General features: G+C 44.7%; 1 protein-coding gene across 3 annotated transcripts in view; it reads right to left on the bottom strand.

The window, feature by feature from the left end:
* Nucleotides 1-13,622, bottom strand: part of LOC147460243 (uncharacterized) — a 178,606-nt gene that overhangs the window by 133,577 nt on the left and 31,407 nt on the right. For 2 of the 3 annotated variants that reach the window (XM_086511324.1, XM_086511325.1), the window contains exon 4: nucleotides 714-938. The exons of the other annotated variant lie outside the window; for it this stretch is intronic. In XM_086511324.1, coding sequence (XP_086367450.1) covers nucleotides 714-938 — 225 coding nt within the window. The remainder of the gene's footprint in view (nucleotides 1-713; nucleotides 939-13,622) is intronic. 3 annotated transcript variants of the gene reach the window in all.

Consider the following 13,622-nt stretch of genomic DNA (forward strand, 5'->3'; position numbering starts at 1 on the left):
AGGTATTTTGTGTATAAAACACAACTTTGGAAACGGAGTTTCCGATCCAATAGGCCCCAAAACAGAATTTCCTGGTTTCTATATATAAAACCTATTTTTAAGTAGACACTAACTCCAAGCAGACATGCCGATGACGACCCCAAAATGAAAGTACATTCTCAAATCATGGATCCGCACATATCCTAACCCTCACCGGATTTCAGACATTCATATCCTAACAATCTATCTAGCCATCTCAACCAGATCTCAGTGACCTCACCAACCTTGTACCAAACTCTTGATGCCCACCTATCTAGTCATCTCATCCATTTGTAACTCTTGATGCACTAGAATTGTTTGAGTTGAAATTCAAAGATACTTCCAACATGTGATGCAATTCACCGATAGAATCTACGCAATGCATACACAACATGTACAGCTGATGCAGTCACCACTGAACAAGAATACAGAGTGTCAAATATACTATGAAGAGCGAGGCCAGGGACGTTGTCACCAAATTGATTTTTAGATAATTGCTTTTTCATGCTGTATAGAAAGACCAAAAAATCCACTTAAATCATAAAGATACCTACTGATAATAACAGAGGCGTTTTATATTTCATTGACATACGTTTGCAATTTCATCCATTCTTTTACCCAGAAACTCAGGACAGAAAGTATAGATCATAAAATCACTAGAATCGAACTCATCAAAAGATGAAGGTAAATCATACCTGAAAGAAACTCTTGAAACCAATATCAAAAAAGTGTCTCCAAGAGAAGCTTTTCGGAGGATCGATCAGAAAAGGAATCACAATAGAAACTATCCAGAGTAATGTAAGAATGGCATTCAGGAACAGAACAAAACGTAGAAAGACAAATGTCAGCAACACAGCCGAACCAAATTTTCCTTCAATCTCTTTAAGTGAATTTCTCCAAGGTCTCCATTCATGAACATTCTGCTCATGCAAAAACGGCACAAAACAGTCCATCTCTAAGTTCTTTTGCCTTCTATAAGCTAGCAAGCCAACTTTAAAACATAGCCAATCCGCACTAAAGTTAATGTTTCAGCACAAAAGACGCAATCCAGATTTTGAGATATGACCAATCCTTGCTTAAGGTATTGATTTTATCCTTGCCACATACTGGTGAAAAATACGAAAAACCAATTTCCTGATTCATTGGGGGGAGTACCGACCTTAACCGGGATGACGTGTCACGGAAACATCAATGAAACAGTATCTATGTTGCTAGCTTCATGTTAATGAATGCTTTATGGTATGTGTAGGCCATACTGCATCGTGATGTATTGACGGAATGATTTGCATACATGCTTGCAAGCCATGATTACTAAACTTAATGTTGTCCCTACAAGTGTAATCAGGGACGATTACTCTTCTTTGAAGGGGAGGGAATGTCAACAAATTGGCTCAAAGCCATGGATAGTGATGACTATCTACAATGGTTTCATGTCTTTGTTATGTGGGCTGAATTTTTGCACGAGAAACTTGAGGAGCTTCAGGTGCTTGAAGTGCTCCAAGGCGACTAGGAGAGAGGAGCTTGAGGTGATCACTAGCTTAATATAGCAACAGATGGACACATTGGTGCCACATGCATGGTAGGAAGACACTTGTAGCTGGCGACCCTCAAACTAGCAAAGCATGCAAGGCAGGCGGACACTTGGCCACACATGCATGGCACATCGCCTCTCCATCTCTCCCCATCCCTCTCTATCTCGGATTCTCTCTCATACTGTTTCATGATATCTATTATCTATTATATGCTAAGTCTTTACTAACTCTATCAACTATCTGTGAGTTGCAAATTTATATTCTCTAACATTGTTGAAGGTCCTTTGATGTTGGCCGGATTATGGACAGGGTGTGCCACAAGACGGGCACCACATGCCAATAGAAAAGAACAGACTGAACAGACTTTAGCACTTCAATAACAACTGAAACTGAAAGAGAGAGAGAGAGAGAGAGAGAGAGAGAGAGAGAGAGAGAGAGAGAGAGAGAGCACATGAGACACGGAGTGGCAGAATTCCACCCTAAAGAGTATTGGCCCCAAACCTTGGCGCCCCTTTCGGTACTTCTTTATATTTCAACAACTGAGTACAAGCCGGTATTCCATCCTCTGCACCTTCGTCCAGGAGCATGCCAAAGAATGAGTCCATGGCCTCATATTTAAAGGCCCTAGGCCCAAAAGCAGTTTACATGAAAAACCTTAAACTCAAAAGCATATGGTACAAAAACATATGGCCCAAAAAGCAGTCAACATGATTTACGGAAATCCGTACAACTGCCACGTCAGCACAACTAGCGCAGTCAATGGAAATTCGTATAGTCTACCACGTCAGCAACGCAAAATCCGGAAATTCGTACAATATGGCACGTCATCAGCTCCACGCATGTGTGTGTGTCTGTGTGTGTGTGGAGGGGGGGGGGGGGGGGGGGGGGGGGGGGGGGGGGGGGGGGGGTCCTGCTTTATTTTATTCTCTTGTGTCACTTGGGCCCCATCCGACAGGGTCCCATACGTTGGTAGGAACTTCTTCTTCTTTGTCTGCTTATTCATAGGGTTTAGGTAGGCCCCTCAACCGGGATCTGCATAGTGGCTCCGTTCTTCATTGGCTTGACATGTGAGCAGTTTGTGACATCCCCCCTTCTTGAAAGAGAGTAATCATCCGCGATTACAGCATATCTGCAAAGCAACTCAAGTTAGCCCAAAAATTTCCGAGGGAAAATCCGTTTGCTTTTTTTTTGTTAAGGAGTTGGCTTCTCCTTTCAGCTCTTTTGTCGAGGAGTTGGCTTCTCCTTTTGGCTCTTTTGTCAAGAAGTCGGTTTCACCTTTCGTCCAGGTCGGAACTCTTCATATTCCGGCGTAGTAAAATTAGCCATCTGGCATCACACCCAGACCGCACTGATCTTCTACGGGTGTCTTGATCCACTAAAATTACATACCCAGGCAATCTCATCCAATTAGGAATATACAGTGGTTAGCACATCACAAATACTCACATATGCATGCTACAAGACATAGAAACATAAAGCCGCCGACGAACACTCCTCCCGCATAACCTAACAAGGTCTGAGCCGAGAGACATTCAACAACTCCCTCATCACTCCTCTCGCATAACCAAAAAAGGTCCGGGCCGGGAGATATAGAGGCCTTTTACAACCAAATGCCCCCCAGACCGTAGCCTGCGTCGTTTGGAGGTGCTAAGAGTAACCACTGCTCAGACTTCTTAATACTCCTCCCGCATAACCATCCAAGTCCGAGCCGAGAGTAACAACAAAAATACTTTTTAAGCATTCAATACTCCCCCCACAAATAACCACAAGGGTCCGAGCCATGAGTATGAACAAGCATTCTCAAACATCATTTCTCACTACTCCACCCGGGAGTAAAAATCATCAATCATTGAAACCAGTATTAAAACCAGAGTCAAACAATTTAAATCGGCACCAAGACAACAAATACCATCCATTTCAAACAAATTCCAAACAAGATCACCAAACAAGTTCTTAAACAGAACTAAAACTAAATTCAAACTTAAAATGTCACATGTACATCTAACCCTATGTAGACGTGGACAAGCTACTTCATGACATGGGTTCAGTTCACTTAGATTAGGAAGTGAGCTGGCACTTTTGTGAGTCTGTTCGCAGATCGTGCATGTCCAGACACTAGAATTACATGCATATCCATTGGTTGTACACAGGTTGATCATCAGATTTCCATCAGAACCCATCAGGAGCATTTTTACAGTGCATAGACTTATTTTTCCTATTTTTGACATTTTTCACTTATTATTTTTAAGTGACTTTTGTTGAGAACTGGGTAGGGCAATTTGACCAATGATATATATAAAGGAAACCTAGCGCTAGCACTTTCTGGCAGAAGAGGCAGCAGGGACCAGAAATCCAGCAAGCACCTTCTCAGCAAGACCAAAACACCCCCCCCCCCCCCCCCCCCCCCCCCCCCCCCCCCCCCCTCAGCATACCTAGCGTTTTTGCCAAGCAGAAGCCCAGTGTTTTCATCGACAGCAGAGCCTTAGCGTTTTGCATTGCAGATCAGCCCTGCAACAGCAAGACTAGCAGATCCCTAGCGTTTTTGCATCAGGACGAAATTCAGCCCTAGCGTTTTTGGATCAACAGGACAAATCAGCGTTTTGCAGATTCACCGCGACGGAACCATCAGAAGCACCAGCGTTTTGAGTTTTCAGCAGTCTGACGCCGAAGTAGAAGTCCCGAACCTCGCAGATCTCACCTTCCTGCAGCAGATCCTCGCCGCACGGTCAGATCCAGCGTAGTTTGCAGATTCAGCCCGGAAAAGCAGATTTCAGTATCTGGGTTTTCAGCGCGTCGTCGTCGCATCGTCGCCATCGACATCATCATCAACATAGAGTCAGAATTCAGCAGATAAAGATTTGCAGATTTCAGCCCTTAGCGTTTCCAGATTTCAGCCTGTCTCGTCGTTGTCCTCATCGTCGTCGACATCGTCAGCAAGTCCAAAGCATTGTAGAGTTTGTGCAATCAATAGTAGACCGCTCTCGCCACAGAGAGTGGGGCCTTCGGACGAGGGTTTGACAACATTCTGGTGTCATATTCTTCTCTCTCTATCTCTCAATCTCATGCACCTTCATTCACAGTGTTCATCACTTTGTTTGTGTCCATTGCACTCTCTCACTAAAGGAACGGAAGGCTCTCCTTTCCGCAAGTAAAAGGAACCCTAGAGCACAGTTCGGAGCACTCATCTTAAACAAAGTACAACCTTCACTTCCGCTGCACCTTACATAAAAAGCAATCTCGACATCAATTGAGCTCAAAAAGTTGACTGACTTTCCATCCTGAAAACTGCACCAAAAACTAGGGTTAGGTTCCTTCCATAAGGTCGTAGCCAACCACAACATGGTCCATTAGCTCTCGGTCAGACAGTGTTCCTTTGGCGGCGATGGTAGTCCGAAGATATAGCAATCACACCAGACCTCCAAGGTTATCAACTCGAGAAGAGACACCTACTGAGAGATGTCGAGAAATTTCGAGATATAATCTGCTAGGGTTTCCATGGCAAGCATTTCAGGATACCCCACTTTGCCAGAAGTTGCACTCCGAAGGAAGATATATAACTTCGGGCAAAAATATTCTTGAAAGCTTGTCAAGTCCTTGGAGTGTGCAGCTTGGTAGCTATAGACATCAACATCTGCATGGCACTGCTTTTGAGAAAAACAGCGACCCGAAACAAATCTTGGATCCTTCTTGCAAGTGATCTTTTTGGCTTATGCCCTGTAAGACATAAGCGATGAAGACGAGAGCGCACCCGTTGCGCGATGAAGTAAGGGTTGCAATGACTAATAAGTCCGGGGTCGAGACCCGAAGATACTTCAAATAAAATTCCAGTGTCCTCTAGTTTACTTTGTCTGCTCTTTTGTAGGAACGGTATGCTTTCAGAAAAGCACGCGCGTGATGCTCTGATACCACTGTCACAAGACAAGTACCACGTGCCAATAGAAAAGAACAGACTGAACAGACTTCAGCACTTCAATAACAACTGAAACTGAAAGAGAGAGAGATCACACGACACGGAGTGGCGCAATTCCACCCCAGAGAGTATTGGCCCCAAATGTTGACGCCCCTTTCGGTATTTCTTTACATTTCAACAACTGAGTACAAGCCGGTACTCCATCCTCTACAACTTCGTCTAGAAGCATGCCAGAGAATGAGCCATGGCCTCATATTTAAAGGCCCTAGGCCCAAAAGTAGTTTGCATGAAAAGCCTTAAACTCAAAAGCATCTGGTACAAAAACATCTGGCCCAAAAAGCAGTAGCGTGATTTACGGAAATGCGTACAACTACCACGTCAGCACAGCCAGCACAATCTGCGGAAATCCGTAAAGTCTGCCACATCAACAACGCAAAATCCGGATATCCGTATGGTTCTACCACATCAGCATGTCAAGCAAAATCCGGAAATTTCGTACAATTATGCCACGTCATCAGCTCCACGCATTTGTGTGTGGGTGGGTCCTTTATTTTTTTCTCTTGTGTCACTTGGGCCCCATCGGACGAGGTCCCATAAGTTGGTAGGAACTTAGGGTTTACGCCCCTTAACCGGGATCTGCACAGTGGCTTCGTTCTTCAGTGGCTTGACATGTCAACAGTTTGTGACAGGGTGTGTTCCAAAGTTCACTATCTTGTAAAATCTTGTAATGTGCTCATAAATCACGAATGGGGATTCTTGTTCGTAGTGTGATCCTTTCTATGAGGCAACCGGTGCTCAAGATGGCATTTTTTTTGGGTGACAAGTTGATAGTTGCAAATCCATCGAGGTGTATTCAATTTTAGGCCGCTGCTAGGGTGTCCACCTTGGGGGTCACATGTATACTGCAAAAATCTTGAGCCGGGTAGCATGCCAAAAACCCCACGACTTCATAATGTTTGGCTTATTCACTTATTAAGAAATGACTTTAAGTGATTGTTCATATGCCTAAATGCCTGATAGACTCTATAAATATACTATGCAAGTGAGGGTATGCAACTATTGACCTGTCTGGGCATACATTGTTATGTGCAACGGAAGTGATTGATGGTGAATGCTCAGGATGAGTGCTCAGTGCATACTCAAGGTTCCTTTTATTGAATGAGAGAGTTCCTTTTACTTCATGAGAGTTGTGCAAAAGACTAGAGAGAGAAACAGAATGATTTTGTGAGAGAAAGTGGTGAGTGATAGAGAGAGAGAGAGAGAGAAGACTAACAGCAGATGGGGTCCCAAACCCCCCTCCAAGGGCCCCCTCTCTATCGCTAGAGAAGTATTTGCTTTAGATTGCACAAATGTTGATACAATGGTCCTAGATATTGAGATCCTGATGGGAGCTTTGATGTAGATGCTTGGTTCTGCAAGGCTAAGAATTGAAATGCAAAAACGATAATGGGACTGATATGATCTACGAACAACAACGAGGCTATGGGCTGATTTGCTAACGTTGATGTCGACGATGGGCTGAAAACTGAAAACGCTGGCTGATCTGCTCTCTTGGGCTGAATTCTAGAAACGCTAGTTGATCTGATGCGGGAATCTGAAAACGCTAGCTGATCGGGTATGAGGGGCTGAATTCTGAAAACGTTGGCTGATTTGGTGCAAAACGCCAGAGTTACTGTTGAGGGACAGCGGGTACTTCGTACTTGTACTGCGGGTACTGACATACGGTTGAGAATACGGGCTAAAATCTGGGTAGGGCAATGCCACTTAAAAACCCACGATTTCTAAATGATGGTAAAATGTCACTTATTAATAAGTGGATGAACTACTATAAGAGGTGATTCACATGCAGAGAAATACCTAGGCTCGGTACTAATGCAATTGTATGGGAACACTCCCCAATGCCTACACGTAGCAGACATTGGCTATGCTCATGTGCAATCAGAGGGTATGTAACTAATCTAAAGTGCCTCGACATGCACGTCTTGCGTACAGGCTCACAAGGGTGTCAGAACACTTCCTAGGCTATCCTAAACCCTAGAAGTAGGAGTTACAATATTACGTGCACATCTAGCCCTATGTGTACGTGGACAAGTTGTTCCTACTTCTAGGGCTTAGGAAGTGTTCTGGCACCTCTGTGAGCCTGTGCGCAGGCCGTGCATGTCCAAGCACTTAGAGTAGTTACATACCCTCTAATTGCACAGCCTAAAGCATGAGCATTACCACCCAGAACCCACAGCATGAGCATTTTCCAATGCACGAACCGGTACTCGCTAAGTGCGTGTGAACCAACTCTTTTTGGGTGTCACAAAGTAAAGACGTGACTACGAACAGTAGAAACCCTAATTTCTGTCAGAAACCCTAAAATTCCTGCAAACCCTAATTTCTGCAGAAAACCCTAATTTCCGGAAATCGCGGAGGCTAAAATATATATATATATATATATATATATATATAAAATGATGAGCGACGCGAATCTTGCTTTTTACTCTACGCAAGAGAAAGGAAGAGAATGCTTTTTTTTTAATAAAAAAAAGAGAAGAGCTTGAGAGAGTATGCTTTTAACTGGAAAGCTTTTGGGGCTCTGCTTTTGGGCATCCCTTGTAACCTTTAAATAAGTGGTGAGGGTCTCACTTCTCAGAGCATCTGGACGCAGAGTCTGAGAGTGAAACCCTAACCGCTCTCTTGTACTTTGATGATTGATTAATACAAAAAGAAATACCGAAAGGGGCGCCAGTCTTTGGGGCCAATATCTCTAGGCACGGAACTCCGCCGGCCTGTGCAAATCTATTGTGATCTGTGAATTGTTTGAAGTGGTTATTTTGGTGCTCTCGTGATTGATTCTTGACTTGGAGTGTCCAAGTCTGTTACATTGGGTCACTTAAATAATGATGACTTTAGCCCATAAAAACTTAAAAATGCAAATCGTGGGGTCTCCTAAGGGGCTGCTCGACCCACCAATTGGGAAGCATAAAGGGAGGGCGTTGGCGCTTGAAGGGAAGGCAGAAAAGCACGCAGAGGTCTCTAGGCACAAGTGAGCAGTGCATCAAGGGGGACTTCTCCGTTTTCTCATCAGAATACCAACGTTTTTAGCCACAACTTCAGAGTTTCCAAAATTTGCAAAATTAAACTCAGATCTGCCAGCGCTTGGGGTTTTCAGCCTTAGCCTCATCAAATCCGACCCAATTTCGTACCAGATCCTTGGTCTACAGCCTACCCGGCCTGCTCCATTCACTGTTACATTGGCTGACCAGAGGACAGTCTATCCAGTGGGCATGGTAGACAAGGTGCCTCTGAAGGTACAAGACTTCACCCTTAGCTTGGATTTTGTGGTGGTCAGTCTTTCCCAGGTGGAGGGAGGATTTCCTTTGCTTATTGGTAGACCATGGTTGCGGCACACTAAAGCACTTCATGATTGGGGAAACGACGCCATGTGATACATACTCCGGGCTCCCCCATGCAACCAATTCGACTCGAAGGAGGCATGGATCCAATAGTTCATCACAATCGTTTGTCAGTACAGTCCAACCCCGCCCAAGAGTAGCCTACCCCACCTGACGGGTCCGACGAAGACCTAGTGCAGTGGTTGGAAGCTACCACATTGATGCCATGCTATGTGGTCCTCTGCAACCCTTGCCTGTGGATACACCCTCTTTCCCGGATCCTCAAGCTGAAACCAGTGACCAAAGTCATCCAGAAGAAAGTGTGTCAGTCCCAAAAGCAATGTGTCAATCCCCCATCTCTCATAGGGCAGCCATGCCATAGAGACCTGCAAAGGACGGCTAGACTGCGTGCTTGGTTTAGGTCCACAACGCTGACATGCATCACAGACTTTCACATAGGCAATTGCATCCCGAAAAACATAGGGCCATCATAGACCACTCTGTAGAATCTTTTGGGCGGTGATGTGACCAGGGTAATGGCCACTACTGGGACCACACTGGGCGTCCTCCAGAATATGCTCAACTTCATGAGGGGAGACACAACGCCTCAGAACACCATCTGGTCCTGACTTGAGGAGCTGGCCTCCAATCAAAGTGAACGGCCTAGACTTCAACAGCAATCTTCTCTTCTGTAGTGGAGGCGCATTCTCTAGGTACAGGCCAGTAGATAGCAAATGCAAGACATCGCCGTACCATTCTGGAGTGGTATCCACCTTAAAGAGACTACTATCTGGAAAGTCATCCGCAACCCCTGTAGCTTTTTCACCTATTTGAATGCGAGAGAGGTGGTCAACAATGACATGATGTTTGCCAAGCCGGAGTACTACTTCGAAATCAAACTCTTGAAATAGAAGTAGCCACCGCCATACTCGACCTGCTACTTGCGGCTTATTAAGCAGATAGCGCAGGACATGGTGATCAGTAATAATTGTGAAGTGGACCCTTAATAAATAGTGACGAAATTTTTGTAGAGCATATACAATAGCCAAACCTTCCCTTTTTGTCGTGCTATAGTGGTGCTTTGCTTTGGTGAGCAGTCGACTTGCATAGTGAACAGGGCGATCCAAGTTAAACTCTTTACTAGGTTGAGTCACCACAACACCCACAGCCAGTTGACTGGCATCTGTATGCACATGAAAAGGGAGAGACCAATCGGGGGCAACTAGAATAGGTGCTTCAATGAGGCGTTTTTTGAAGTATGCAAATGCTTTAACCTCGGGTTTTGACCATTCAAAGGGTACAATAGCACTGGTGAGCCGGGTCAATGATTGAGCTACCTGGGCACACATACGTATAAACCTACAATGATAGCTTGTGTGGCCTACAAAGCTCTGAACACCTTTAAGACTGATGGGAGGAGGCAACTTCAAGATGGCTAGTATCTTCTCTGGGTCAAACGCTAAACCTTTAGCAGACACCACATGGCCTAAAAGTGTACCTTCAGTGACCAAAAAATGACATTTGTTCGGATTGAGCTTTAGGTGTGTCTCTCTGCATCTAAGGAAGAGTTGAGTGAGGTGCTCCTCTAGATTCTCCACTAGTGTTGAACATTGAGCACCCGAGAAGGTTGAAAAATCGTCCATGAATATGCAAAGATGATCCATAAGCAAAGGAAAAAAGATGAGATACACTGTGCGATTGAAAGGTGGAGTATTTTTCAACCCAAAAGACATTCTAGTGTAAATGAAAATACCCAAGGGAGTCACAAAAGCCGTTTTGATCTGATCACCTGGATGGATGCCCAATTGATTGTATCTACTAAACCCATTCATGAAACTGTACAGTATATACCCTGTAACTTCCTCCCCTTGCATCTTCCTACATTCGGCGGACTTCCCGCATATCTTACTGTTTCAAACTACCTCGCCCCTCACCACTGTCCCTCGCCCCTATCTAGTTCACTTGCCTCTCTCTCGTCCCTACCCTCTCCTCTAGCCCCGTTTCAATCCCCCTCGCCCCTCCCTACCCTCTCTCGTCCCTTTCCAATCCCCCTCGCCCCTCCCTACCCTCTCTCGCCCATACCGTACACCCTTGCCTCTATCCTACCCCTTCATCCTTACCCTCTCCTCTAGCCTCTATCCAATCCCCCTTGCCCCTCCCTACCCTCTCTCATCCCTATCCAATCCCCCTCGCCCCTCCCTACCCTCTCTCGCTTCACAAACTGCTCACGTATCAAGCCACTGAAAAACGGAGCCAACCTTCACATCCTGGCCAAGGAGCCAAAACCCTAAAAGGAAGCAGCAGAAGAAGAAGAAGTTTAACACACAAAGTCTTGACGAGTAGCCTATTTTTAAAGAAGAGTTCCCACCAACTTACGAGACCCCGTCCGATGGGACCCAAGTGACATAAAGGCATTAAAATAAAGCAAAACACACTCAGAAGACTTTGCACAGCAAAATATGATGACATGGTACCTGTACGGACGTTCTGCAATTCGCGGTGGATTTTTAGAAAAAATCCCAAAATTTTAGGAGAGTGTTTTTTTGGGGTCAACTTTTCATATTTAATGCTTTTAAGCTTTGGGCCTTTAAATATGAGCCTTGGAGGCCCTCTCTGGCACTCTTCAACACGCAGATTGCAAAGGAGGTGCTCCCCGGCTATTGTACTTTGCGAATCAGCAATAATAAAGAAATACCAAAAGGAGCGCCAGCGTTTGCGGCCAATGCTCTCTTGGGGTGGAGCTTCGCCACTCCCCGTCTCGTGTCGTGCTCTCTCTCTCTCTTTCAGTTTATTAAAGTGCTAAAAGTTTGTTCAATCTGTTCTTTTCTATTGGCATGTGGTGCCCGTCTTGTGACAATGGTATCAGAGCATCAGGCGTGTGCTTTTCTGAAAGTATACAGGTCCTACAAAAGAGTAGACAGAGCAAACTGGCACTTCCAAAGTCTATTGGGATCTTATTTGAAGTATCTTTGGGTCCCGATCGCTGAGTTATTAGCCACTCCCACCCTTACTTTATCACGCATCGTGCACGCTCCCGTCTTCAACACTCATGTCTTACAAGGCATAAGCCATTAAGATCACTTGCAATAGAAGGATCAAAATTTGTTTCGAGTTGCTATTTTTCTCAAATGTAGTGGTGGATATTTATAGCTACCAAGCCGCTTACTCCAAGGACTTGGCAAGCTTTCAAGAAAATTTTTGCCCAAGTTATATGGTTTCTGGCAACTTCTGGCAAAGTGGGATATCCTGAAATGCTTGTCACAGAAACCCTAGCAGATTACGACTTTGAAGTTTTTTGGACATCTCTCACCAGGTGTCTCTTCTCAAGTTGATAACCTTGGAGGTCCAGTGTGATTGGTATATCTTGCGGCTACCATCCGCCACAAGAACATTGTCTGTCAAGGCTTGTTTCGACTATTCAAGCGCTTATGGACCATACTGTGATCAGCTACGACCTCATGGAAGGAACCTAATCCTAATTTTTTAGGCACGTTTCAGGATGGATGGTCAGTCGACTTTTCGAGCTCGACTAATGTCGAGACTGCTTTTTAAGTTTAAATTTTGTTTAAGAACTTGTTTGGTGATCCTGTTGGAATTTGTTTGAAATAAATGGTATCTGTTTTGAAGCTGTCTTGGTACCAATTTGAACTGTTTGACTCTGGTTTGAATATTGGTTTCAATGCTTGGTGATTTACTCCCGGGTGGAGTAGTGAGAAATGATGTTTGAAAATGCTACTTCATACTCATGCCCGGACCCTTGTGGTGCTTTAAAAGTATTGTTGTTGTTACTCCCGGCCCCGACCTGGATGGTTATGAGGGAGGAGTATTAAGAAGTCTGAGCAGTGGTTACTCCAGCACCTCCAAACGACGAAGGTTGCAATCTAGGGACGTTCGGTTGTAAAAGGCCTCTATCCCCCGGCCTGGACCTTTTTAGGTTATGCGAGAGGAGTGATGAGGGAGTCGTTGAATATCTCCCGGCCCGAACCTTGTTAGGTTATGCGGGAGGAGAGTTCATCGGTGACTTTATGTTTCTATGTCTTGTAACATGTATATGTGAGCATTTGTGTTGCATTGTGATGTGCCAACTACTGAATATTCCTAATTGGATGAGATTGCCTGGGTCTATAATTTTAGTGCATCAAGACACCCGTGGAAGATCAATGCAGTTTGGGTGTGATGGCTAATTTTACTATGCCGGAATATGAAGAGTTCCGATTAGGACGAAAGGAGAAGCCAACTCCTTAACAAAAAAAAGAGCAAATTGATTGTCCCTCGGAATGACCCTTGGAAATTTTTGAGCTAACTTGAGTTCTTTTGCAGATATGTTGTAATCGCAAACAATTACTTTCTTTCAAGAAGGGGGGATGTCACAAATTGTTGACTTGTCAAGCCACTGAAGAACGGAGCCAGCCTTCAGATCTCGGCCAAAGGGCCAAAAGCCTAAGAAGAAGCAACAGAAGAAGAAGAAGAAGTTTTACAGACTTACAAAGTCTTGACAACTAGCCTATTTTTAAAGAAGAGTTCCCACCAACTGTAAGGTGTAGCGGAAGTGAATGTTGAACTTTGCTCAAGATGAGTGCTCCGAACTGTCCTCAAGGGTTCCTTTTACTTACGGAAGAGAGAGCCTTCCGTTCCTTTAGTGAGAGACTGCAAATGATCACAAACAAAGTGAATGACACTGTGAATGAAGGTGTTGAGACTGAGAAAGAGAGAGAGAGAGAGAAGAATACGACACCAAACGGTTCTCAAACCCTCCTCCAAGGGCCCCCCTCTCTATGGCGA

Source organism: Adiantum capillus-veneris, chromosome 4 (assembly GCF_014529385.1).
Source record: "Adiantum capillus-veneris isolate H3 chromosome 4, ASM1452938v2, whole genome shotgun sequence".
NCBI lineage: Eukaryota > Viridiplantae > Streptophyta > Polypodiopsida > Polypodiales > Pteridaceae > Adiantum > Adiantum capillus-veneris.